General features: G+C 62.4%; 1 protein-coding gene across 2 annotated transcripts in view; it reads right to left on the reverse strand.

Annotated features, from left to right (window-relative positions):
- Nucleotides 1–26,914, reverse strand: part of CACNA1H (calcium voltage-gated channel subunit alpha1 H) — a gene marked incomplete at its 5' end in the record, with an annotated part of 62,968 nt that overhangs the window by 9,736 nt on the left and 26,318 nt on the right. For both annotated transcript variants that reach the window (XM_082670546.1, XM_082670545.1), the window contains 21 exons: nt 62–187; nt 386–512; nt 790–974; nt 1,097–1,165; nt 1,244–1,367; nt 1,530–1,630; nt 2,139–2,549; nt 4,144–4,352; nt 4,510–4,600; nt 4,786–4,941; nt 5,237–5,354; nt 6,069–6,254; nt 7,027–7,178; nt 9,082–9,524; nt 10,710–11,487; nt 12,647–12,739; nt 12,868–13,186; nt 13,530–13,689; nt 15,832–15,929; nt 16,421–16,554; nt 16,660–16,771. In XM_082670546.1, the coding sequence (XP_082526672.1) occupies nt 62–187; nt 386–512; nt 790–974; nt 1,097–1,165; nt 1,244–1,367; nt 1,530–1,630; nt 2,139–2,549; nt 4,144–4,352; nt 4,510–4,600; nt 4,786–4,941; nt 5,237–5,354; nt 6,069–6,254; nt 7,027–7,178; nt 9,082–9,524; nt 10,710–11,487; nt 12,647–12,739; nt 12,868–13,186; nt 13,530–13,689; nt 15,832–15,929; nt 16,421–16,554; nt 16,660–16,771 (4,192 nt within the window). The remainder of the gene's footprint in view (nt 1–61; nt 188–385; nt 513–789; nt 975–1,096; nt 1,166–1,243; nt 1,368–1,529; nt 1,631–2,138; nt 2,550–4,143; nt 4,353–4,509; nt 4,601–4,785; nt 4,942–5,236; nt 5,355–6,068; nt 6,255–7,026; nt 7,179–9,081; nt 9,525–10,709; nt 11,488–12,646; nt 12,740–12,867; nt 13,187–13,529; nt 13,690–15,831; nt 15,930–16,420; nt 16,555–16,659; nt 16,772–26,914) is intronic.

Below are 26,914 nucleotides of genomic sequence, written 5' to 3' on the forward strand. Positions count from 1 at the left end.
GTCACCCCCGCCAGGCTTGCCCCCCATCCCTACCACCACCCCACCCCCCAGCCCTGCCCACCTGGCCCAGGTTGTCGAAGTTGTACTTGCGTCGCACCCAGCGGTAGTGCGCAGCCCAGCACTCGGCTTTAGTGGAGATGTTCCTGGTGTCAGCGCCCTCGCAGTAGTAAAACTTCCCCTTGAAGAGCTGACCAGGGCGGGGTAGTCACCCAGAGGGCCAGGCCTTGCACCCCCACGCTCCAGACCCACCCCCACAGGGCCTCCCAGAGCAGCCGGACAGAGAGCAACGTCTCTCTCGCTGCCTGCCTGGGCCTTGGCCCTCCCGGGGCTGCTATGCTGCTGCTGACCACAGACCACCGTCCCACAGACAAGCAGAGCCACGCACCTGCACCCCTAGGATGCCGAAGATGATGAAGAAGGCACAGCAGATGAGGACAATGTTTCCGATGGGCCTGAGTGACGATATCAGAGTCTCCACCACCAGTTTGAGGCCTGGGGCACGGCTGATAACCCTGCACGAGGAGCAGAAGAAATGTGCTGTTGAGCCCACCCAAGGGAGCTGCCACCAGACAGAAAGCCCTGCGCTGCAAAGACCCCACCCCCTGCTGGCCCCAGGCCCTTTCCCTCCCCAGCTCTGCCCCACCCTCTGGCTCCGCCCCACCCTCTGGCCCCACCCCAACCAGCCACAGCCCCGCCCATTCATACCCTTACCTTCCCCAAACTCCACCCCATCCTTCCCCAGCCCTGCTCCGATCCCCGATTCAGGCCCTGCCCCACCGCCCAGTCTACCGCAGGGGCCGCAGTGTCCGCAGCAGGCGCAGCACACGCAGGATGCCCAGGATCTTGGCACCACCGGCCGACGCCATGGCCACGATGATGTCAACCAGGGACACCAGGACCAGCAGCCCATCCAGTATGTTCCAGCTGCTCTGCAGGTAGGCATGCTCACCAGAGACCAGGCCCAGGGCCACCACCTAGTGGGTGCAGAGGAGGGGCTGGTGGACATACGTGCTGCACACGGGGCCAGGGTGGGGCCACTGGGCAGGGCTGTGAGGCCGGATGGACAGATGCCTGGGCTCCCCTGGACACCCTGTACCTTCACCATCATCTCGGCCACGAAGATCGCCGTGAAGATGTAGTTGGAGATGCTGAGGAAGACGCGCTCCTGCAGAGGACAGGATGATGGAAGGGGCCAGCCGCAACGGCGGGACCCCACCCCTCCCAGGCAAGGAGGGCGCCTCACGGTGCTGCCGGGGTCAATGTCGGGCCTCTCCAGGGCGATCGTGATGCAGTTGAGGAAGATGAAGACCAGGACGACATGATCAAACATCTTGTGAGCAATGATCTTCTGGCAGGAGATGCGGAGCCTGGGAGCCAGGGGTGGGGGTTCAGGGACAGCCCTGGCCAAGCCCTTGCTTCCCGTCCCCAAGGTCCCAGGGGAGGAGCACAGCGCTCACCACGTGGTAGGGACGCAGGGGCCCAGAGGGAGGGGTCAGCTTTCCCAGGTTTCTCCCAGGTGTGCCCCATACCTGTTCTGTGGGGAGAAGAGGTACAGGGCCCAGGGCTCGCGGCTCCGACAGCACTCGGGCTTGTAGGGCTCCAGCACTTTCTGCAGCCGGGAGCAGCAGCTCTGGGGAGGGGGGGGGTCCTCAGGGCCCCTCCCAGCCTGGGCAGCCCCCAGCCTCTCCTGCCTTCAGGCTCAGCCCTGTCCACCCACCCGGGCACTGGGTGAGGGACCTACGCTGGGAGTCCAGGGGGGTGCCGGTAAGTGGCCATCCTCAGATCCCTGCCCAGGTGGGCCTCCCAGCAAAACTGTCCAGGGCAGCAGAAGTGCCTAGCTGAGAAGGTGGTTCTGCTCTCTTCCCCTCTCCTCCCATGGGGCTCTCCTTGGCTGACCGACTCCAGCTCAGAGCAAGCCCTCAGCTGGAGGTGGGGCTGACCCTGGGGCGAATCCCACTCCAGAGCTCCCTGCGGATCAGCTGAGGCCACACCAGTCGGATCAGCTCCTGCCCAGCTTCTCCTGCTTCCCTCCCCCGTCCCAAGGGCCTCCCACGAACGCTGCTCCCGAGTCCCCACCTGGGAAACCAGCCCACGACAGGGGGAGGCGAGGGGCTGACGTGAGGCCCACCCCCACTCACATCCTCCACATCATCGTCAAACTCGGCCGTGTCCTCCTTGTGGCTGTCGATGCGCAGGAATAACTCGCTGGGCAGGGCCAGCCCGTTGCAGTCGTGGAGCTTGGTGGGCAGCAGGGCAGCCGGCCGCAGGGGCCGCAGGTCAAGCGTGCTGCGGTGGTCCAGGGACTCGGTGCGCCGCAGCAGTGTGGCACGTGTGTCTGGCGAGGCTCCCACACCAGGCCTGCTGTCCTCGGCCTCCTCGTCTGTGCTGCCGCTGCCCTTGCCCTCGCCGGACAGCAGCGACTCACGCTCCCCGCACTGGCTCCTGCGCTTGAGGCTAGGTGCGCGGCCCAGGCTGTTCCAGCTGGAGCGCCGGCTGCTCCAGGCGCTGTTGGGGCCCCAGTGGGTGCAGGGCGAGCTGCGGAGGCTGGACTGCGGGGAGGGGGCAGGAGTGAGCAGGTCGGACGCCCCCCCCCAAGTTACCCCCAAACATCCTGGCCTCAGGGGCACCTGGCACAGGGACCTTTCGCATCCAATGGCATCACCATTGACACCCATGGGTGACATCTGTACATGGATCATCTTTAACGAGCAGACAGCCCTGCTAAGGAGAGACACTAGCGGCACTGAACCTTCAGTGGGGCATCTGTGGCACACAGTGGGTCAACAGCTAGCTGGAGAGACGGCCAGCAAGCGTCAAGAGCACTGAGTGGGCCTCCCGGGCCTGCTCGAGGACCAGAGGGTGGGCGAAGGTCATCAGCGGGCCTGGGACCAGCCACGGACCAGGCATCCTCAGATGCCACCGAGCAGCTGAACTGGATCTCTGGGGCGGGGCCCCACATCAGTTTCTAGTTGGCAGACTCTGGACTCACAAAGAGAAGCCGGGTGCTGCTTATCCAGGAGATAAACTGGACTGTGGTCCGGGGACTTCACCTTTGCTGCACCTACCCTCTTTGCCCTTCATCGTTTTCACCTCACGGGTCCAGCAGGAGCTGAGCTGGAATCCTGGCTCAACAGCCCTTGTCCTCCTCCCAGAGCGTCCTAGCAGTTTGGCTGTGATGCATCTTGTTGCTAGATCACTCGGCCCACCCAAGGCTCAGCCCTGCACCTTTTCTGTTACCAACACATGATCGTCCTGCCTTGATGGTTTGCCTGGACTTTCCTCCAGGTTCATATCCCTGTGCTTTCTCTCCACGGTTAGCTTGTCCTGCTCTGCCCACCCCTCCCGGGCCCTTCTGAGAAGCCCAGAAGCCGGCTCTGGCTGTGTCTGCTGGGGGTGGTGTTTTCTGGGTTTGTCTGGAAACACCCTGTGGGCTCCAGCTCCACAGGGTGCTGTTGGTCGTGATGCCCGGAACTCTCCACCCGGCTTCTGTCACCTGCTTCACATCCTTAGTTTTTTTTTGTATTTTTATTTTTGGTTGGGTTGGGTCTTCGCTGCTGCACGCAGGCTTTCTCTAGTTGCGGCGAGCGGGGGCTACTCTTCCTTGCGGTGCGCGGGCTTCGCATTGCGGTGGCTTCTCTTGTTGCAGAGCACGGGCTCAGTAGTTGTGGCTCGCAGGCTCTAGAGCGCAGGCTCAGTAGTTGGGGCACACGGGCTTAGTTGCTCCGCGGCACGTGGGATCTTCCTGGACCAAGGCTTCAACCTGTGTCCCCTACATCGGCAGGAGGATTCTTAACCACTGCGCCACCAGGGAAGTCCCACATACTCAGTTTTTTACACCTTTTTGCCATCCTTCTCTGTTTTCCCCATCTTGTATGCTGTGCGCTTTGCCAGCTTTTATCTATGATTGCAAATTGGAAGATAAACTTCCGGCCTGACAGTCTACTCGTCTGTTCATACTCCTCCCATAAAAACGGCAGTTTCTGACTCCATTTATAGAAAACAAAGCACTCAGGGCCAAGGGATTCCTGGGGTATGACTGGGGGTGTGTGTGCGGGACCCTCACTCATCTCTGGGGAAGGCCTAAGGAACTGGGTGGGTGGAGCCTGAAGGTGCCCTGAGGCCAGGGCGGGGGACCATCCCTACCAGAGACTTCTGGTCCCCCAGCTGGGGGTCCACGGAGCTGCTGCTGCCACGTCGTGAGTCCAGGAGGCCAGGGGCCGCATCCAGGTGTGGGGAGCTCTTGGGGGTGGGCATGGGTGTGGCTGCCGTGCGCATGATGAGGGGAGGGGGTAGGCTGGCCTGGCCCTCCAAGTGCCCGTTGGGGGTCACCGCCAGCGAGTACATCTTCATCTCTGGGTGGGGGGAGGAGGCCGCTTGAGCCTGCAGGGCTCCCAGGAAGGATAATCTGCCCGCCCAGGACCCGCCCACAGGAGTCCCAGCTGTGCCCGGACAGGCAGGCAGCTCCCTCTCCATCCTGTCCCCGCCCCGCCCCCTCACCCGCATGCACACCTGTGGCCCTGAGGTCTCTGAACTTGTCCAAGTCCTCCTCCAAGTGAGTGGAGGTCTTGTCTTCATCTGTGTCAGACCTGGTGGCATCACCCTGTGCCCGAGGAGCACACAGTACACGTGAGGCTCCCCTCAGGTGGAACCCCCCTACAGGAAGGCCAGGCCAGCACGGGGGCAGGTGTGGACGGAAGGGCCCAGCGGGTGGAGGACGGAATTCTCTCCATGTTGGTCTGCCCAATGTGCCTGGCTCCCACTGCCTCCCCTGGAAGCCCCCCTCACCTCCGCCTGGAAGCCCTCCACAAGGATGGCCACCAGCAGGTTGAAGAGCACGTAGTTGCCAAAGGTCATGAGGGCCACGAAGTAGAGGGCAGCCCAGGAGGAGGTGGAGGCCATGCCGTTGTAGAGGACAACGTTCCAGTCCTCCTGGGTGAGGATCTGGGGGAAAGGGGTGGCGGGGCAGAGTGGGCCCAACATGGGGCCGAGGGGGTGCCAGGACGGTGGGTCTGGCTGTAGAAATGCTGACAGGCCCTTAGGACCAGAAGGAGCTCTGGACAAGTGAGACCAGGTCCACCACCCCAGGGGCCAGAATCAATGTCCCTGCTGCTGTTCACAGCTCGTCACTCACTGTGGCCTTGGACAGGCCTCGGCCCGCTCTGGGGCTGTTCTGAGCAGGGCTGTGGCTCTCCAGGGACTACCATGTACATGAGGGGACGGCCCCACCTGGCTTTACCTGGAACACGGTGACGATGGCCCACAGCAGGGAGTCAAAGTTCTTCCTGTCAGGGACCGTGTCTCCAGTGTCTGTTTTCAGGCTGAATTTGCAGCCAAACAGGTGCATTCCGAGGATGCTAAGGGCGGCAGACAGGGATGCGGTGAGTGCAGGGGAGGAGGCACAAGTGGAGGGATATGGGGGGTGCTGCCTGGTCACCTCCACACCCAGCAGCTGTTCCTCTACACCTCCCCCCGGACCCCAGCTTTCTGATTTGCAGGGGCCTCCCAAGTGCCCACAGCCGAGCTGTTTCCATTGTATAGGTGGGAAGACCAAGGCCAGCAGTAGGAGGGACAACCAGAGGCCACTCTGGCTTCAGGCAGCAGCCAGGACCTGAGGCGCCTGTCTCACCCAGCCTACCTGGGGCTGCCCTCTGCCCTAGCCCCCTCCCCAAGGCCTGAGGCCCCGGGCCAAGCTGGCCCACGGCAAGGGCTCAGCAAACAGCAGCTGAAGCAAGAAACTCCAGCCTGGCTGCCCCGCCCCTTCTCTGCCTCCCTCATTCTTGGCTTTTGGGGAGGGCACGATCCCCAATCCATCCATCTGGGGGCTGGTTCCATCACCCCACTCAGCTATGAGCCGTGGGAGCAGAGCCCAGTACGCCGGTGCCTGGCACAGAAGGTGCCCAGTCAGTCCTGTCGAAAGGAACCAGTGACTGAGTTTCTGCTGCCACTTTGAAGCTCCTGGCACCCCGGGCCCCAAAGCCACAGCACGGGGCCAGCGCGGTGGGAGGGGCCTCCCCTCGGGGGCAGGCATGTGCTCAGTGCCCCAGGCCTTTCCCACCGGGCGCGCCCACCTGAAGATGAAGATGAACAGCATGAGCAGCATGCAGAAAGTGGCCACGTTATCCATGGTCTTCATGAGCACCACCAGCTGGCGCCGCAGCGCGGGCATGAAGCGCACCAGCTTGAGCACCCGCAGCAGCCGGAAGGTCCGCAGCACCGACAGCCCGCCGTCTGCCTGCCCGATGATCTCCCACACGCTGTGGGCAGGCCGAGGCTTAGGAGGGCCTTCTCTGGCCGCGCATCCCTGTGCCCACCCTGACCTTGGGATACCCTCTTCCCAGAAGCAGGAACACCAGCCCGGGAGCCACCGTGGCCTCCGCTCAACCCCACTCTGGGAGCAGGTTCAGCTGCATCAAGGCATCGACAGGGCTGAGGGATGGCGGTGACACCTCTGAAGCCTCCTAATCAGCTGCTGTCCTGCTGGCTGCCCGACCCCTAGAAGCTGCCCAGTCAGAAGCTTCTCAAGTGAGGACCTTTCCTGCTCCTCCGCCTTTCAAGCTGTGCCTGGCTTGTCTATTCTTGTTAGGGTGGGGGATCCCTTGACTCCTGAGGGCCCTGCTTCCTCCTGGGGAAGGGAATTCCCCCAGATTCTCCAATTCGTTTCTGTGCTGATTTTGCGGCAGCAGACACCCCTCAGGCAAGCTGGCCTTCCTCAAAGGTTCTGAGCCCTGAGTGGAGTCCGGCTGTGAGGCCGAAGGGCCACTGAGTGCCCACTCTGTTCCTGCAGGGAACAGCTCCACGAGGTTCTACAAACTTTCACCTGAGTTGCAGCTGACATACCTGTGTGTACCCGACAGTGCTTGTGGGGAGGGGTGGGGATCCTGCCCCAAGACATCCCATCCCATGAAATGCTGCTGGCAGGGCCTCTCCTGCTGGCTAGGACTCTGCTATGTGTGTGGGGCTGTCTCCTGACACTGGCGAGCCAGAGCCTCCCCGGCCCTTGTGGGCTCCCAGGCGGTGGGGACCCACCTGATGACCACGATGACGCCATCGAAGATGTTGTAGGGATTCCGGATGTAGCCCAGCGGACCAAAGGCCAGCAGCTTCAGCAGCATCTCCAGGGCAAACATACTCGTGAACACGATGTTGCTGATCTCCAGGGCGTTGGTCAGCTCGTCAGGCTGCGGGCAGCAGAGACGTCATCAGGGCCCACCCACGGCTCCCAGTGCCCCTCAGCAGGGGTGGGGGACTGCTCCACTGAACTAGGAGCAGGTAAGTCTGCATCAAGGGGCCAAGGGGCTGTGGCAGCATCTCAGAAGGAGCCCAACTGGCTGCTGTCTGGAGGAGAAAACAAGGACCCCAGCGATGTCCCCTCCAGCTGGACCCCAAACTGCCTGGCCCTCCCTGTCTGGCCCTGACTGTCCCTGGCCCTCCCCAGGCCCTGCCTGACCTTCCCACCAGCATGTCTGAGAAACAGTCCACAGACTTCCCCAGACCCCACAAGCACAGGCCATGGGGAAAGGGGCTGGAGCATCTGCCTCAGGGTTCCAGGGTGGGCATGTGGGTGCACGGGGTGCAGGGCACACAGTTGGTGCCTCCCAAGAGCTGCCCTGATCCCTGGTGGCCTTGCACACCCTTCCCTGTCAGCAGAAGGCCCCAGAGGTCCCTCTCTTACTGGGGATGTGCTGGCCCGCCTGTGTGTGTGCACACCTGCACCAGTGTAAATGCTGGTATGTGTGTGTGCCAGTGTGTGGCCTGTTTGTGCGCACATGTGAGTTTGCATGTACCTGCATGTGCCGTGCATGTGCACAGGGCCTCCCACGTGTACACATCTGTACACATGTCCACATCTGCACAGGTAAACCTTGCGTATGTGCGTGTGTGCACGTGCGTGTGTGTATACACGTGTGTGTGCAGAGGCTCTTCCTTGCCGGGGATTCCCTCCAGCCTGCTGCTGTCCCTGCCTAGGTCTCACCCTCACAAAGAGAACCTCCCTGCCGGGGCTGCTGGAGGCTAACACTGCTGGCATTTTCCCTGAATTGCTCCAGGATGAAAGAACATAGCTTAAATGACTTGAAAAGCCCAGAGGGTGGAAAACGAGGAAGGCAACCTGGTCATTAAAAAGTGAACTGGCCGCGGGGCTTCCCTCGTGGTGCAGTGGTTAAGAATCCGCCTGCCAATGCAGGGGACATGGGTTCAAGCCCTGGTCCGGGAAGATCCCACATGCCATGGAGCAACTATGCCTGTGTGCCACAATTACTGAGCCTGCGCTCTAGAGCCCACGAGCCACAACTACTGGAGCCCGTGTCCCTAGAGCCCGTGCTCCACAACAAGAGAAGCCACAGAAATGAGAAGACCGTGCACCACAACGAAGAGTAGCCCCTGATCGCTGCAACCAGAGAAAAAAGCCCGCATGCAGCAATGAAGACCCAACGCAGCCAAAACAGAAAAAAAAAAAAAAAAAAGTGAACTGGCCTCGGTCCCCAGAGTGGACGCCCTCTCCCTGCCGGACCCAGCCGCTGCTCCTCCCTGGCGAGGCCCCAGTCCCGGGCAGGGGCTACTGGGGGGCCAGGCACCACACATACAATTCCTCCTCTGGGGGCCATTCCATACCACTGGCCTCTCCGGGCCACCCAGGGGCATTCCAGTGGGCACATTCTGGCTCATGTAAGGGGGGGCCACTCTCTGTGAGAGCTGGGCTGTGGGAGTCCCACCCTGAGAAGAGCACTGGGTGGCCTGGTGAGCGCCCTCAGCCCCCTGCTGCCTCTGGGATTGTGATTTCAAACCCCCACCCCAGACAGGAGGACCTCCAGGCGGGAGCCACGGTTTCTCCATTCACCCCTCAGCAGAGGCCCAGCCAAGGAGAAGCACGAGCGTTTGCTGAGTGGCTGATAAAAACGGCCACAACAGCTGACATTCAGCTCTAACGCCATCCCTGTTCCCCATCCCCCAGAAACCCCTCTGTGGGGCCCTGTAAGAGACTGAAGTCTCAAGGAGACACGAGGAACGTGCTCCCCGGGGGTCGCTCCAAGGGCTGTCCATTCAGGCCCACTTCACCTCTGGAGGGTGCACCGGGCCGCCTACCTGCTCATGGTACTCGATGCCCATGCTCAGCGTGTTGGTGAGGATGGCTACCATGATGCCGCGGTTGAAGTACTTGCTGTCCACGATGCGGCACAGCTTGCCGCTAAAGGAGGCCCAGACACGGCCCAGCCCTCCCTGCTCGCCTGCCACCGCCCGACGCTGTGCCCTCCGCCGCGTTCCTCCTGAGTCTGGCGTGTCCGCCGCTGGGGGTGGCTGCATGGGGTCACGGCGGTCTCCATGCCGCACATCCCGTGTGAATTCGTAGACCCCGTTGCTGTCCGAGTCTCCGCTGTCTGAGTCGCTGAACTCCAGCTCGGGGTCCTCCAGGGCGCTGGTGCAGTACGGGCAGCTACTCAGCTCACAGGTCAGCGTGCCCGCCTGGGGGCTGGGCAGGGGGCAGGGCACGCTCAGGCCTGACAGACGGCTGGGGGCCTGGCCCAGTCCTGCAGGGAGAAGGATGTGGGCAGCCTCAGGCCGCTCAGCTGCAACACCAGGTGCCTGGGACCCACATGCACAAGCAGGCTGCCATGGGGTGAACGGTGTCTGTGTAGACATGCACATCGTACACATGCACACGCCTGGGCACTCACACCTGGGTATATGTGCACATGTGGGAACATTCATACACACCTCGGCACACGCCTGAGCACATGCACAGACACACATGCCCACGCCTGGGCATTCACACCTGAGCACATGCACGCCCTGCACAGGTACTCTCTGTTCACTCAAGGCTAAAAAGAGGCAGAGGGGCTCATCCACCAGGGGGCCACGCCATCCACAGAAATGTGACGTGAGCCACTTTCCAGCAGTCACGTTAAACGGATGACGTGACTGGGAACATTCCAGGTCACGACGCGCAGGAGCCATCGTCGCTCGGTGCTGCCTGCCCGGCTGAGTCTCTGGGGCCCAGGTGACTGCACCGGCGGCGGCTTAGACGCCCCACAGCCAGGAGCCCTGCGGGGCCAACCTGCCCCAGTGGGCAGTGCAGGACTATAGGCATGTGCATTTTGACACAGTGCCTCACTGTGTGAGGACACACACACCTCTACCCACTCCAGGCACACTGAGGGCTACTGCCCGCGCATGCCACCTGGGAGGGCCTCAGTCTGCATGGGACGCCAGTGTCTGGGGTCGCAGTGTCCTGCCCGTCCCAGGTGGGTGAGGCCGGCACCTCAGGTGGGAGGACCGAGTATACTGGGAGGCACCCCGGCCCCTCTCTCCTCGGCCTTTGGGAGCTCTGTGACCTCGGCTTTCCCTTCCCTCTGCCCCAGCCTCAGTCTCCCCACCTAGAAAGGGGGCCGGCCACTCCTCCTGAGAAATGACCAGGCCATGGACAGGTGGTCCCTCTCAGGGCCAGGCGTGGGCAATGGAGCACAGCCCCAGGTTTTTTTTTTCTAGCTTCAGAATTCTCATTTCCACGTGGCAAACGCTCAGGGCTACAGGATGGATGGAGGTGGGGGGGCACCTTCTCCCATCTGAGGTGCCCAGGACCTCCCCCACCTTCTTCCCTTCATCCAGGGCTCCAAGGGAGGAAGGCTGAACTCACGAGGGTTCACACACAGGCGGGGATGTCCCAGGAGCCCATCCCCCACTCCCCACTGCTCCCCACAGGGTGAGGTCCTTACCGTGCTCCCCGACCAGATGCTGGATCTTCTCGCAGGGGTCGGGGCTGCTCAGGCTCAGTGGGCTGTGCCCCCCGGCTCCCAGGGGTCCACCAGGACGCTTCCCCTTGGGCCCGGGGCCACCTTTGCCACTGCCTGCGGCCGAGGGCAGGATGGTGGGGTAGTTCATGGCGCCCAGCCCAGTGGCCAGCTTGAGGCCGGCGGCGGCGGTGGCCACAGCATGTGCCGCCCGGGCCCTCTCCTGTGGCCCCTCCACGTGGCAGTCTGCATGGTACACGCTGTGCACTGACTCAGCGTCAGGGGGCCCATGTCCGGGCGAGGGAGGTGCTCCGGCCCGCACCAGCCTGGTGTCACTGCCGCCTGGCTCGGGGCCTGGCCGGCGTGGGCTGCCATGGCTGAAGTGGTAGTGGTGGTGGTGGTGGTGGTGGTGGTGGTACACAAGATGGTGGATGGAGGTGGCGCGCCCTCCCGCCCGCCGTGGCCGCCACCCAGCGCCCTGGCCGTGCGGCACGCCACTGGGGTCCACCTTCTTGCGCCAGCGGCTCTGCCAGCGGGCATAGAGGCGGAGGCCACGGCGCTTCAGCTTGCGGCACACATGGCCCACGTACCGGAGGAGCTCCTCATAGCAGCTGCCAGGCTCTGAGAAGCTGGCCAGCGTGCTGTCGTTGGACAGGTAGCGGGCCCGCTGCTCCCGCATCAGCTGGCTCTCCCGCTGCTTCGTCTCCGAGAACTGCGTGGCGATCACCACTAGGCACAGGTTGATCATGAAGAAGGAACCCACCTGTGGCGGGCGGGAGGCAGCGAGCTCACCGGACGAGTGCCCCAGGGAGGCAGGGAAGCGGGGACACTGGGACCCACTGCCCTGGGCGTCAGGACTGGGCAGGGCAGGAGACCAGGACAGCAGCTGTGGTTTCTACACAACAATCAAGCCCCTGATGAGAGAAATACTGAGCCCCACTGTGCGCTGCCCGTTCTAGGGGCCCGGGATATGGCCCCAGGGTAGCCGGCGGCGGCAGGGCACCCTGTGATGGGCAGGGTCCTTGCTGATCCGATGTTGAGCCCCAGCATTTGGGATGGGTGGTGCAGGGTAGGTGCTCCTTGCCTGTTTGTGGACAGTTGCAGGACATGTGGGGAGACCCGCCTTCCCGTCATCTGTGTGGTTTGTCCCCTCGTCCTTCAGCTCTGTCCCCAGCCACACCCTCCCGCCCGGGTCAGGTCTTCCTCAGCCCCCACGGCTGCACTGTCCTCTGTGGCAGGGTCACCGGGTGACACTCTGCTGTTTGTGATTATGGTCTGAGATAAGGCAGGACAGGTGCCTGATTTAATTCACTGCTGGTCTTTTCAAACCCCGCCCCAGGCACCAGGGGCCACTGAGAGAACCAAGTGAGGGCCACCCCTGGGGGCCACAATCCCTGTGGAGGGCCGTGCCTGGGGGAAACACCTATACTGTGGAGAACTGTGCTGAGAGCCCATGTACACTGTGGGGGGACTGTGACCCCAACAGGTGATCCTGACTCTCCTGCAGCCTCCTGATAGGACCTGGCCATGGGAGGGCCTGAAGGACTGTCTGAGGTCTCTCTCCCCTCCCCACACACACAGGCTTCTCTGTCCTCCCAACCCTGCCCACCTCCTCCTGGGGCTGGACAGAGCCTCCCCCCAACTCCACCAAGGGCCCCCACCCACCTGCCCTGGACACGACGGCCCTGGGTCTCCGCTGCCCCCGCCCTGCCCTATAGCTCAGTCAAGTGCAGGGACCCAAGAGGGCCAGCAAAGGCCAAGACGGCGCTGCACCAGGGGCACAAGCAGGATCTCGCTGGACCCCGGGGACAGGACGATGCCTGCTAACAGAGGAGGAGCTTGGGATCTGAGACGGGGCTGTCGCCAAGCGGGGGCGCCCCCCACCCCTCGCCCCGTGCCTCCCACTCCGCCCCTGCACTTACAATGATGAGCAGGACGAAGTAGATGAAGTTGTAGAAGGAATGAGCGTCCATGACGTAGTACATGATGTCCACCCAGCCCTCCAGCGTGATCACCTGGTGGGGGGCAGGCGGCTGGACACACGGACGGCCCTGAGAGGGCAGCGGGCCCTCCACGCCTGCCTGGTACCAGCCCCCAGGCCCCGCGTGCTGGGCGCCCAGTGCAGCGGAGACCCAGAGCCCACCTGGAAGATGGCGATCCAGGCATAGCCGATGTTGTCGAAGCTGATGGCCCCGTTGTGTGGGTTGGAGTCGCCTGAGCGGCACACATTGTAGTACTGGTTCCAGTTGATGCAGGTGTGGTGGCCCGTGCCACCTGCACCCTCGGCCTGTGGCTGCCCATAGGCCTCCCAGCCCAGCGTGCACTCCACGCGCAGCTCGCGGCGGCTGGGGATGTGCGAGCACTTCTGCATGCCATTGTCCCGGCGAGAGGAGCAGATGAAGGGGTTTTCCTCACCCTCCTCCGGCTGGTAGTATGGCCGCAGGAAGCTGAGGTTGCTGTTCCTGAAGGCACAGAGATGGAGAGACAGAGAGAAACAGACAAACAGACACAGATAGAAACACAAATAAAAACCAAAAGTAACAGAGACAGACCCAGGCCCACCAGTGCTAGTGCTGCTCCAGGAAGGGTGTGTCCCTGGGAACAGGGCCTGGAGGAGGCCTGTTAGGGGATGAGCCTGGAGAAGGAGGAGACTGTTGGTGGAAGAGCCCGTTAGGGGAGGAACCTCTGGGTGGGGAGGGGAGGGGCCTGGAGGGGGAGGAGCCTGCTAGAGGAGGAGCCTCTGGGGGCAGGCCCTGGGAAGAGCAGACTGGGGCATGTCCTGCAGGGTGGGCAGGGCCCCTGCACCTGGCGAAGGTGCTGTCCAGGAAGCAGCGGTTGCGCAGCAGTCCAGCCCAAAGCTGGACACCCACGATGCCGAAGATGAAGAAGACAAAGAAGCAGAGCAGGAGGACGTTCCCGAGCATGGGCAGCGTGTCCAGCAGCAGCGTGACCAGGATCCTCATGCCTGCAGGTGGTAGGGCAGCCGGTCAGTGCAGCAGAGCCCTCCTGGTAATCCCTGAGGCGCCAGGCCCTCCTGGGAGCCCTGAGCCCTCTGCCATTCACAGATGGACACCAGCACCTCTGTGAGGGACATGAGCTGGGCCCCCCCAAGTCCAGCATGCCCCAAAGGACAAACATCTGCGGTAAGACACCACAGAGGGGAGCAAGGCCATGGCCTGGAGGGGCTCAGGGCGGGAGGTCCCTGATCCTTGCGAATGCCGTATGGGAACACACTGCAGTCAGGCAGGCCCCCAGGGTGACCAGACCAGGAGTCCCGCGGCCCCAGGCTCCTGCATGCGAGCAGCAGCCTGGGGGTCTTGCAGCAGATACTGGGTTCAGGAACCAGCGGTTCTTTCCATTCTCTGTGAGAATCACGTTGAGCAGAGCCCTGCACTGGAGGGGAAGCAGGGGCTATGGGCACCCCAGGGCAGGAAGCGGCTTTTGAGAGGCAGTTTTGAAGCTCTTGTTCCTGGGTGCGATGGGCTGCGTGTACACCAATTATTCGAGGGAGTGGGTCAGCCAAGCCCCATGCGCCCCTTGGTCCCGGGCCTGCCCCCGTCCCAGACCTCAGTGAAGATAAGACTTGTTTCCAGAAACAAGCAAGAGCTGACCTAAGGGTGCAGGCAGAGCCCTGGGCCAGGGGGCTGAGCCAGGGGGCCTCGTGGAGAGCACCCTGGAGCTGTTGGATGGCAGAGGTGGGACCCCTGGGGTCACAGCGGGGAATCACAGCTGGGAGAAGCACTTAAGTTTCAGAAATGGCCAGGAGGAAGATTCATCAGGGACAAAGTGAGCACCACCCTGGCCAGACAGCAGCTGGCTCAAAAGGCCACATGTGGTCCAGCGTCAGAGTGGACCCCAGGCAGCCAGAGTGAGACACTGGGGGCTCACTGCGAGGGGCACATGGTCCTGTTTGGGACCAGGGCATGTCCCCAGAGCAAGGCCAAGCTGCTGGCATTTGGTCTGAAAAGTGAAGATCTGTGTTGTAAAAGGGGCTGTATTATCACTTCACACACTGAAAGGGGGTCCAGGTGAGCAGACTGAGTGCCTGATGGTGCTGGGCACAGAGCCAAGAACCACGTGTGACACCTCACCTCAACCCACAGCCATCCTTGAGGAGGACCACATTCAGAGTTGGGTAAACCGAGGCTCAGAGAGGTACAGTACTTGCCCAGGATCACATAGCATCTGAGCCCTGTCTGATCCCTGAGGGTATAGCCAGGTGGCAAGCAGAAGGAAGGCCCAGGGGTCTCACAGCATAAACCTCACCCACCTGCCCTTTGGTGGAGCTGACAGCCCCAGGGGGAGGGAGTGACCCACACTGGGGGTGTATGACTTCTTGGAGGGGCCGCAGGACACACCCTGACCACCCAGACTTCAGTGCTGAGGCCACCAGGACCCAGATCAGGCAGCCAGAAAGGCTGTGCACACCTACACAGCACACACAGACCCACATGCACGTGTGTGTATACTCACTTTACAGTCACACGGGCACCACCCACACACAACCCCAGGAAAATTAACAGCTGAATTCGATCACATCCCTGAAGACTTGGAAGACACAGAAACTCCCAAACAGCCCCATGTGGGCAGATGACCTGGGTCCGGACAGACCACATTCCAAACGAGCTGCCACATGACCCCCTGGAAGCTTCTCCACCCTTCCCTGAGCACCAGACCCTTTGGCAGAACTCAGACTTGAGAACCAGGGTGGGACAGACAAGAGAGCAACCAAGTCCTGCACAGCTCCCGGGCACGACCCCAAATGCTGTGCAGATGAGGAATCTGAGGTTCAGAATGGCCCCTGTCACTCAGCAGCACTGTGGGGAGTCGGGACCCCACACAGTCTGACTGCGCATCACACCCCAACTCGGCCCAGGGTTGCTCTGTCCTCCCCAGAAAAGCAGTGGCAAATCCTCAGGTTCCCATGGCGAGTGGCAGGAGGCCAGCCTCTCCTACCCCGGCACTGGGGTCTGGGCTGGGGCCAGAGCGTCCAGACGCCACACAGGCAGTGTGGCCTACTGGCCTTGTGCCCCAGTGGGTCCTCAAAAGCTCTCATCAGGGCTGGCAGGACACGCCTGTCCCAGGCCCGGGTGTGACGGTCACTTACTGGGCACACGGTTGATGGCACGGAGGGGCCGCAGCACACGCACTGTCCGGATGGCCGAGAGGCTCACGTTGTGTCCATCCAGAGAGTACTCCATCATGCTAGGAGCGGGGCAGAGGGAACGGGCGCTCAGGCGGCCGACAGGTGCTCTGGGGTCAGAGCCAGGCCAGCGGGCACACGGTTCTCTCCAGGGCACCCTGCCAGCTGAGGCCAGGAGGCCCAGGGCAGGTGAGCACATGCCAGAGGCCTGGTCCCCACACCAGGCACCCAGCCTGGCGTGGGCTCCAGGGCAGGGGAAGTATAACCTTAGGTTACCACTGGGGGCTCCTCACCACTCACAGGCCACTCCATCACCCTGTGTCTGTCCTGCTGTCCCTAGTGCTGGCACAGGGAGCCCTGGACAAGTGTCCTGCCCCTGGCACCCCAGACCCAGCTACCCCCCCGACCCAGCACCACCTGAGTACACCTCCCCATCCCTCTTCCTGGGGGACCCAGGGGCTGCCATGGGGTCTGAGGGGGGCAGGGCTCCCAGCCAGGCCTGGCCAGGCACAGGGGCCGCCCTGGTCTGGTCTGCGGTGGGGCAGGGCCATACCCCGCCATGACGATGAAGAAGTCCAGCCTGTTCCACGTGTCGCCCAGGTAGCACTTCTGCCCGAACAGCCCGAGGGCGATCATCTTGATGACCATCTCCACCGCGAAGAAGGCGAAGATGAAGTCGTCAAACGCCTGCAGGAGAGGGGCCTGAGAGCTGGGCCTGCACCCCTCACACCCAGCCCAGGTCACCTGTGGCCAGTCCCGCCCCCCCTGCCCCGCCCCGCCTGCCCCGCCCACCTCCAGGATGCTGCAGCGCTCCGAGCGGCACTCGACGTCCTCGCAGGGGCGGAACATGCCCAGGGTCACGCAGTTGAGCATGATGACCAGCATGCTGACGTGCTCGAACCATGTGGGGCAGGTGCCGAGTTAAGGGTCCATGTGGCAGGTGGGGGAGCCCCAGAACCCACCCCCAGCACCCCCTACAGCTGCCACAGGGACAGTCCCTCAAAATCCGCGCCCCCGTGCCCAGGCCATAGGCTGGGCAGTGAGGGACAGACCCCCAACACCGGCCTCTGGACACTGCTGCCAACCCCTCATGTACAGCAGGACCCTGGATGGAGGCGGGAGGCCAGCCACTGCCCCTCTGCCAGACTCCCCCAACTGTGATGCCCTAAACTGAGATCAGCCCCTCAAATTAGCAGTCTCACCAGCACTGTCCAGCTGGGACCCCAAGTACCACAGACACCTCATGAGGGCAGCCCTGAAGACCTCTCCCCCGGCCCTGCATGAAACCCTCCGTGACCCCAGCAGAAGGAGAATGCCCTGACCACAGCGATGGGCGATGAGCAATGTGGACTTGAGCCCAGCTCAGTGCCTGGACCCGGAGGACCCGCAGCCCTACTGTGTGCCCAGATGAAGGGGGCCGGGACATGGACGAAGGACAGGTGAGTGAGGACACCCTCCGCCCCAAGTTAGTCCTGGGAGTAGAAGCCGCCAGCCCGTGAAGGGTCCTGTCCAGGAGCGTCTTCCCTTTGGCAGGAGGGTATCCAGCCAGGACTTTAGGGTGCCGGGCCAGCAGCCAGGGCTGCATCCCCTTGTGCTGTGTGAACCTGGCCACCCTGTGGGGTCGCTGGCCCTCAGAACGAAAAGTCACCCAGGATCCCAGAATGCTCAGCCATTCTGGGAGTGGCCACCAGGTGGCACCGTGGCACCACAGAGGCCATGGCATTACTTTGGCTATGACGCCCTCAGTGGCTGTCTCCAGACAGGGGTGCACCCCCATGTTCGCTTCCGTTGGCTCATCAGGAGATCGGGGAGCCCTGTGGTGGGCCGGCCGTGTCATGTATGAGGAAGGGACCCACACCCCAGGCAGGTGACCCAGGGGCTGCCCGATGGGGGATAGGCTGCGTGGGGGGGATCCCCAGCTGGGGGACTGGGGCTTCACCCAAACTCCTGGATGCAGGTAAGTGCCCGTCAGATGGGAGGGCCCTGGAGGCATTCCTTGTACCCCACACACCACCCCCATGTCAAGAACCCCCTCCCACCGCGACCCACCCTCACCCTCCAAGGCGGGCTTTCTGTGGGGCTGCCTGCCTGTCCTGCCCTGTGCTGGAGAGAGTGAGGGCGCGAGCAGGAGGCCCCCAGAGGTCTTCTCTGGGCTGGTGCGGGGTGGATGGGGGACTTTCCTTTAAAGAGAGAGAAGTCAGCACTTGGAAAACACCGCGTGTCAGTAGACAGCCTGAGAAACCTGGTGTTGAGACCCTGCACCTACCCACTTGGGGACCACCCCGTCCTGCAGTCCCCACCCTGCCCTGCAGCCCCCAGCCCGCCCGGCGCTGAGGGGCCTGAGGCAGGATGACAGGGACAGCGCATCCACCCTCAGGTTCCTTGGCTGCAGCACATACTGGCTGTGTGACCTGGAGCCTTGGTGCCCCTCCGTTTCCCCTGTGTTCCTCCAGCTGGGTAGGTGGACGCGTATCTCATGGATCAACGAGGTGACCAAAGCAGCAGGGCCCTGCTCCCCAAAATGAAGGTCAGTCCCAGGGCCATGAGTGCCCACTCCATGCTCCACCACATGTGGGCACTGGGCCAGGGGTCCATGCGGCCCCACCTGTGAGGAGCTCTGATGCCAAGGGTACCTCACAAACTGGCAGAGGCTGTGCTGTGACTGGAGTCAGGGAAGGACAAGGCCTGGGGAGGTTCAGGGCCTGCATGCTTATTCAGGTGTACAGGCCCCGGGATCAGGGCAGGAGGAAGGCCAGGCCATGTGTGTACTTCCTTTGTGGGGCCCGGCAGCCTGCCCCGCCCAGACCCCTCTCCCCCTGCCTCCCTGCAAGGGCAGGGCCAACAGTTGCCGCTCTGAAGCCCCTGGCCCTTGGCACACTGCACAGTGTGGCACTGGGCCACCAATGTAATTACCCGTTCCCACTGAGAGCACCATAATTACACTTAATGGGTTCAGCAGTAACAAGTGCCTTTGCTGTGATTCGGCTGCAGAAAAACAGAAATCAGCGTCCTGCTAAGACAGCGCTGAGGGCCCAACCCCACAGGCCTGTGACAGCGCAACGGGAGCTGGCTGAGAAGGGCTGGCAGGGTGGCTCGGCGCACAGTCAGGGCCTGTGGGTGCTGCAAGGTCCCCGTGGGTGGGGTTGGCGGAGGAGAGAGCTGCAGCCGAAAGCTGCTCCAAACACCCATAGTGCACCTACTGTGCGCCAGCCAGTCCAGCCCGCCCTGCACAGACTGGGAGCTCTGGTGACTCGCCCGAGGGCACCGGGCGTGGGTCCCAGGCTGTGTCATGGGATGCTGAGGCCACACACTGAAGCCAGTCCTAGGGCACCGCAGCTCTCCCCGTGTCCTGACCCCGCCGGCTGCAGCCCCTGGGAGCTGCGCACGGCTCCTCTGTCCTTCACTGCTGCAAACAGCACCTCTGGAAGAGGGGCTGCAAGGGTGTCATTGTCTGTCTCCCAGGAGTGGGGGTGGGTTCTCAACACTAAAGCTGTGGATGACATGCCTGAAGGACAAGCACCCCCAGTCCCACCAGCGAGGACACTGCCACACAGCAGGGAGCAGGCAGCTCTGGGTCTGGGCGCACGAGGCTCAGATGCTCCCCAGGCCTGGCTTGACCCTTGGTCTTGCAGGCACGTGGCCCCCCCGCAACCCCTGCAGGGAGACAGCACAGAGCAGCCTGGGCCCTCAGTTTGCCCATACAGGCAGTGGGGGTGTGGGGACTGTCTGCTCCTGGGTCCTGGGACCCTCCTTCCTTGCCCCACTTCTTCGAGCTCTCCCCTGACCCCGAGTGCTTCCGCCGGGCCAGCTCCCACCTCCCACATGGCGAACATCCTGCTCCATCCAGGAGCATCAGGGTTTCCAGCCCAGCCCAGCCCAGCCTAGCCTGCCTCTGAGCCCTCAGCTCTTCCCTTCTTCCACCAGCTTCATGCCCCTCATCTCAGACTGATGTCGCGAGCCTGCTGCCCGATTTCTCCCAGGCCCATGCCCATGTTCACTCTGGGATCACCATAGACCCCGGAGCTGGCGTTGAGCAGAGCTAAGAACCTTGGTCCTCAACGGTGCAGTGCATGTCTGGAGCCCTGGGCTGGGCTGGGCCAGGACCCATGAGACGTTACTTGATCAGGGGCTAGGGGGGCCCAGTCTCCAGCAAGAGCCACAAACTAGGCTCCCAGCAACTTGCAAAGATAGCCCAGATTGAGGTCCTGGGCCGGGGTCCTACCTCGATACCTTCCCAAAGCACTAACAAGCAAAAACCACCCACCAACCTCGGCTTTCTCCTGACCCCACTGGCCCCATGGCCCCACCTGCCACCCCTGCCCTGGAGGCAAGCCCTAGGGGCTCAGGACAACCTCCACGGCCACAGTGACCCCATGCAGCAGGATGAGCACAGGTTTGTGTGTGAGGTGGGGACACTGTCCATGTGGCTGGGGTGACCAACCTGGTCAGCACAGCCCAGAAAGTTCCCTATCCATCCTCATGAGCATGCCCCCTTTGGGGTTACTATTCTATGATACACCCCAGCCCCCCTCCCCCACCACCCCAAACACCCTGGGAGGGACGAGCTCCTGGGGTCCTGCTCGTCTTTCTGTGCAAAGTGCACACAGGAGAAGCACTTAGAGCCACCCTGCCCAGGGAGGAGCTCCCCACACACAGGGTCCCACTGGCCCTGCCCAGAGAGGGGATCCGCCAGCGGTGGGGGGAGGGCTCCATCAGCCCCACACGTCACAGCCATTTCCTGGTCACGCCTTTGTGGGCAGCTGAGGACAGGCGGTGCCAACCGGACTCTCATCACAAGGCCACTGACTTCCAGAGGCTTAATTACACAGATGGATTTTCTGAGTTTTAATTCAAAATCCTTTAGGTTTTGAACCAAATTCTACAAATTAGAGTCAATTTCCACTGCGGGTCCAGAGAAGCCAGGCTGATGTGTGGCTGGGAAGAGGCGGCTGTGCCAGCACGGCAGGGGGGCTGTGGTGCTGCCTGAGGCCTGGCCACACACAGAGGGGCTGGGGGCATGGGTCTCTCCATGGGACCCCATAGCCAGGAAGGCTCTGCCCAGGTCCAGAGGTTGAAAGAAGGGCAGAGAGCCCCCTGACCCATGTTCCTAGACCACCCTAGGCCTTGACCCATTAGGACCCAGGGATGTCCCCTGGCCTAACAGGCCCCTGGTGTCCAGCCTGGGCAGGGTGGGGCATGGAGTGACTCTCCCTGGGGCAGCCTGTCCCCAGGCTGGGGACTTGCGAGAAACTGGTCCCCAGAGAGGTGTGGAAATGAGCCCAGAGCCAGGGCTAGAGCACGGATCAGCAGTGGGAGCAGAGCACTGGTCCGTCCAGCGACCCCTCAAATGCTGTACCCCCCCGTGGGTCCCACACTCCACCCACAAAGCCCTCCCAGCATTTGGCTGACCTGTCCCAGCATCAGCCTCCTTCCGGTCTCCTCCCTCCTCCCTCCCTTCTCATTTCTGCAGCCTCGGTGGGGCTCAGCAAGGACTGACCCACCTTCCCACCCCAGCAGCCATGCCCGTGGGCCAGCCTCCCCCAGTCAGTGCAGAGCAGGTGCTGGCTCCATGGTCTCCCGGACCATGACAGCAATGCACCCCAAACAAATCCGATGCCCGCCCCGAGGGCCAGGAGGCCAAGAGGGATGGTGGCCGCTGTCCGTGGTGCTGAAGTGGCCACGTCCCAGCAAGCTCAGGGCTGGGGAGAGGCACTCGCCCAGCAGCCAGAGGGCCTGCTCACCCAGGGCCTAGGTTTTGCGGCACACCACTCCAGAGTTTCTAGTTCCACGTTCTTTCCTATTCCTGGACTTCCAGATGGTTAAAAGTACACCAAGGGCTGCTTGGAACATGGCACTGGCCCGCCTGGAAGCCAGCTCGGAAGTGGGGCCACCCCAGAGGGCAGCAGGGCAGACATGGTCATCTCTGCACTATGATGCCGCGAGGTGGGGAGCTGGCGTGCGGGGAGTGTGTGTGGAGGCCAGAAGGGGCTTGAGGCCAATCAGCACACGTCAGGGGCTGCCAGCACCCCACTGGCAGCCATGCCACTGTCTCTCACCAATGATGGTGGCCTCCAGGGTCCTGGAACAGGGTGGGGGTCCCTGAGGCCTGTGTGGTTTAAGGTGGTGTGGCCCAAAGGGTGGTCCTGGACCCCCCAAACCAAATTCTCATTATTACGCAGCTGCCCACAGCCCACCCAGACCTGCTGGCTCAGGGTCTCTGGGGCCCACAGATGGGCCATCTCTCACTCCATGAGTCCGGGGATGAGAACCCGACCCCCAATTCTACCACCAGCCACCCCTCACCCTTTCTTAGCCTGTTTCCCTACCTGTAAAACAGGGGTGACAACAGTCACTTTTCAGATGCTGAGATTCTCCCAGACCCCCTTCTATAAAGTATCCCCCATCCCGTCCCTCATCCTGATGAAGGCCACCTCGGCCCCTCCCCCTGCTGGCCCCAGACACACGGAGGGAGGGGACGTTATGTCTTCCCCATGCTGTGGATGCTGAGGACGCAAGCAGGATCTGCGGGACAAAGGGCTGGATGCTGTCACCAGGAGACAGACAGCGGAGCTGGGCGTCCCTCATCAGGAGACACCGCTCCAGGACCCAGAGCCACAAACCAGCGGGGAATACGATGGCTCGAGGGCCGCAGGGAGGGGTCTCCAGAAGTGGCTGAAGTCAGGCCCCTCCAGTCACAGTGGCCCCCACACAGGGCCGTGTAGGAACGAGGCCTTGACCCCACAGGGCATGCTCCCCCCATGGCCATCGTGAGATAACACAGAGGCAAAGCTCTCAGGAGGATGAGAAGGCCTGAGCTGGCTGCTCCCCATAGCAAGCTGCTGGGCCAGCTCAGCTCCCTTAGGCCCACCCAACCCTCGACAGTCCACATGAGCGTCCACGTGCCCAGGCCAGTGATGCAGCAGAGGGATCCCGGCAGCAGGAAAATGGGAGCCCAGGGTAGGGTGGCCCAGAGCCCCCGACTCAGGACGCCTGGGTCAGCACCTGTGCCCTCCTCACCATGGCCATGGCCACCACCCAGGCAGGCCACAGTGGCTTGAGCTGGGACCACCGTGGCAACCCCCTCTCTCCCCCTGCTGTCTGCCCTATTCCCACAGCAGCCGTCCAAGCCCCGTCCTCCCCGCACTGCCAGGGCCCAGGACACATATAGGAAAGAGGTGGCTCTAGGTGATTTCGACCCCTAGCAGACAGGCAGGACCAAGCTGGACACACCATATGGGAGGCCCTCGGGGCTGCTGTGCATGGGTGGGGAGCCGGAGATGGCTGGGCTTCCAAACCCACCCCAACATCCAGCGCCGTGACCTCCTGTGTGGTATGGATGAGCTGCCCCAACGGACAGGGAGATGTGAGGACCAGCTTGAAGGGTGGACACCAGGCTGGTCCTGGGGCTCCCGACCGGACCTACACCAGACCTGCCTGTAGACACACAGCCCGGGGAGGCGGGCCCTGGTGGGTAAAACCTTCCCTGCCCTGGGGGAGGGGCCCTGCGGCCGCCCCTTCCCTGCTGCTCTGCGCCCGGGCACCTTCAGCCGGCACGCCCACGTGGCCCCAGGTTTCATCTCTGGAAGCACTCAACCTTGCGCTTCCAATCTGCTGGAGGAAGAAAGCACATGTTTATTTATGGGGGAGGAAGCACTGTCTTCCTGCGTCTTGCGGAAAAACCAGCTGGACCACTGAGGAGGGGGCGTGAGTGCGCCCATGCCCTAAGGCCTTGGCTGAGGCAAAATGACAGCCCCGGGGCCCCGATACCCCACGGGGCCCAAGCCAGCCGCGACAGAGGATCAGTGGGAGGCATGGGAGACCCCAGGACCGGCCCCCTCCTGGCACAGCACGGCCCCCAGAACTGAGCCCTCTGTCCACACGTTCACCAAGAACCGGGCAATTCCCGGACCCACCGAGGCTGTGGGCCCAGATACCCTGAGGTCCACAGCCCAGGTGCAGGGGGCCCACCACACACCAGGCAGCAGCATCTGTGATCCCAAGACCAACACGTCGAATGTCTCAATGTGAGGGAGGCGGCAGTGCTGTCCTATCAGCACAAACACGTCCTGCGATGGAGCAGGAAAAGCCCACGGTGGGGAACAGGGGACCCATTATGGAGAATGCGCAACACAGGAGGCTGCTTTGCAACGTGCACGCCAAGCTCTGCAAAGGTCCAGAAGCCTCACTGCAGGGAGAACGTGGCCCGCTGCGGGTGAGGTAAGATGGGGCCAGGACAGGGGAGAGGAAGGGGGACACTGTAGTCGTGCATTGTTGGTGCAATGACAAAGGTGAGGTGTCAGGAAGTCCAGGCGCTGTGGCCTGTGTGGGCTGTTGACAGACCAGTTTCCTGGCTTTGGGGCTACCCACCCACCCAAAGCAGACACACTTAGCCCCATGCTCACCAGGGCAGCGGGAGACCACGGGCCTCCTGCTCTGCCCCTCAGGCGGTGACCCACATCTCCCAACGTTGCCACGGAAGGAGACTCACAACAGCCTCCCCTTGCCAGTATCTGAACAGAGAGCTGCGTTGTTGTTTTTTTTTTTTTAATCCGATACACACACCACTAACAAGAGAGGATGCCCTAATCAGCCTCACACTGGCAGGAACCCCACTGAAGGACCGGTGGCACACACCCCAGACCCACGACCGTGGCCCTGTGATGGCCTCCGCCCAGGCTGTTCTGAGCACCCCCTAGAGGAGCAGGCAGGATGGTGATGGCTGAGCTGGCCAGCAGGGCCCTCTGTGGACCACCAGCTCACATAGACCTCAGAAGGCTCCTGGCAGGACCTATGGCCACCGTCCAAGTGCAGCTCCCACTCTGGACACCCGGGAGGCTGGGAGATGAGGAGTCAACCACCTGGAAGTTCCTCAGACGGCTAAACCCTAAGTCCCCACACAGTCCAAGTTCACACCCAAAAGACCTGAAAACCAGTGATTAACACACATACACACGCATTCACAGCAGCCAAAAGGTGGGGACAACCCCAAGGTCCAAGAGGCAAATGGACAGAGTGTGGTCCATCTGTGCACTGGAGCGTTACTCAGCCATGAAGAGGAGTGAAGTACCGACACCTGTGACAACACAGATGCACCTTAAAAATGTGGTGAGCGAGAGCCCAGACACAAAGGCCGTGTTTTGTATGGTTCCATTTGTATGAAACACCCAGAACTGGCAAATCCTGAGGCAGTGAATCAGTGGGTGCCAGGCGCTGGCAGAAGGTGGGCGGGGGTCCCTTTGAGATGAGAAAATATTCCAGAATTAGGGAGACGTAGTGATCGGCCACATTGTTAATGTACTAAATGTCCCTGACCCGTTCACTTTATAATGGCTAATTTTATGATATGTGAACTTCATCTTGGGTGATGCTGTTTGAAACGTGCCTCCCATGGGCAGGCCCAAGGGCAGTGCAGCCTGTGGGAATGGGAGGGGTGGGGCAGGGCGGGGCATCCAGAGCTCAGGGTTGCCCAGGGTCAGCAGCTCATGGGTGTGGATGAGACGGGGCTGGGGCTGCAGCTGATGCCCAACAGGCAGGGGCTGAGCCTGACCAAGCGAGAGCAGGGCTCCTTGGACATGGGGGACCCTCCGCCGCCTTCAAAGGCAGGGCAGCAGCTGCACACGTGGTGCTGAGGCCATGCCGTTTGGCACCCACCCTGGCTGTCAGCATGGGTATCCCCAGGGCTGGGCCTGGCCCTTCGTGCACCCCCCAGGTCCCAGCAGGGCCCAGGGCTCCAGGCCTGCACTCCAGGGCCTCAGCAGATCCCCACCTCTGGGGGTCTCCACCCCTTCCTCTGCAAGTGATGCCCAAACCTCCAGGGACTCAGGCTGGACCCTCAGGCAGGGATCTGCTCCCTGGTCTCAGGGCCCTGGCAGGTATTCTGCCCGTGTGGCAGCCTGGGGGCTTCCTGGGAGCCTGGGACTGAACCCCCTCAGCACTAAGAGGGCAGAGAGCGTGCATGGAGGCCTGTGTATGCCTGCCTTCCCCCACCCCAGGGTGGGCTTTGGCCCATTTCCCCGCTGCCAGCCTCCACATGCAGCCAGAGGGTCTAGGCAGAGACAGACCCCTGAAACCTGAACGTTTCTGCCCTGGCCTGGGGGTCTGGTCTCACTTGTAGCACCAGTGCAGCACCCCAGGGCACATGCACCTTCCCCAGAGGCTGGAGACAGTTCTTCCACAAGCACTCTTGGCTAATTAGTTAGCGAAGTAATTCATTAATTAAGGTTCCTACTACAGTGATGGGGCCCTGCCAGGGGCAGGATGTTCTCCTGCAGATTTGGGGGTCTCCAGACAGTGGGACAGAACAGGCATCTGGGTCACCTGGCACATGTGTGTACACACATGCACATGTTCACGCACGCTGGACTGCAGACAGGGGAGACAGGCCAGCATGGCCAAGACCGGCAGGTTGAAACAAGGGGATCTGGGTGGCAAAGGGGCCCCAACACAGCTGTGCTGCGTCCACCAGGAGCCCCCCAAGTGGACACAGACACCTCTGCAGCTACACCCCTCAGCTGCAGCTTGGCGGGTGAGCCAGGCCAGCTGCCTTCATTCCCTGGGGGGTGCCCAGGCCACTACCTGCAGGGACATAGAAGCAGGGCCCCTGCCCCTGAGGGTGTGCTGATCCTCCTAACGTGGAGGGGTCCTGACTCCAGGGCCTGGTGGGGAGCAGGTGTCTGCCCCCAAGGGCTCAGAACAAAGCCAGCTGCCAGGGACTCAAGCCCACTGTGCCATATAGGACCTGTCTCAAGAGTCAGGTGACAAACCCAACAGGGTGTGGGAGCCACTGGTGCCCGAGAGACTTCCAGAGCAGGGCCTGAGCACGGCCATCCCAAGGCCAGGAAAGAGCAAGGTGGGTCTCCCAAGGGGCCTCTGAGGGGGAGAGGGAGGGGGCAGCTCAGGACATGATAGAAGGAAGTTTCCCTTTCCCCTGACGCCGTTGCCATGACGACAAGCTGCTAACAGGTGAGGGGGACCTGGGTCAGCTTAGGGCTGGCGGGGGCTCCCGCAGCCCAGGGATCCCCTCAGTTCAGCTCCCAGTCTCCACCAC

This window comes from Grampus griseus, assembly GCF_964374135.1.
Source record: "Grampus griseus genome assembly, chromosome: 14".
In the NCBI taxonomy this organism is placed as follows: Eukaryota; Metazoa; Chordata; class Mammalia; order Artiodactyla; family Delphinidae; genus Grampus; species Grampus griseus.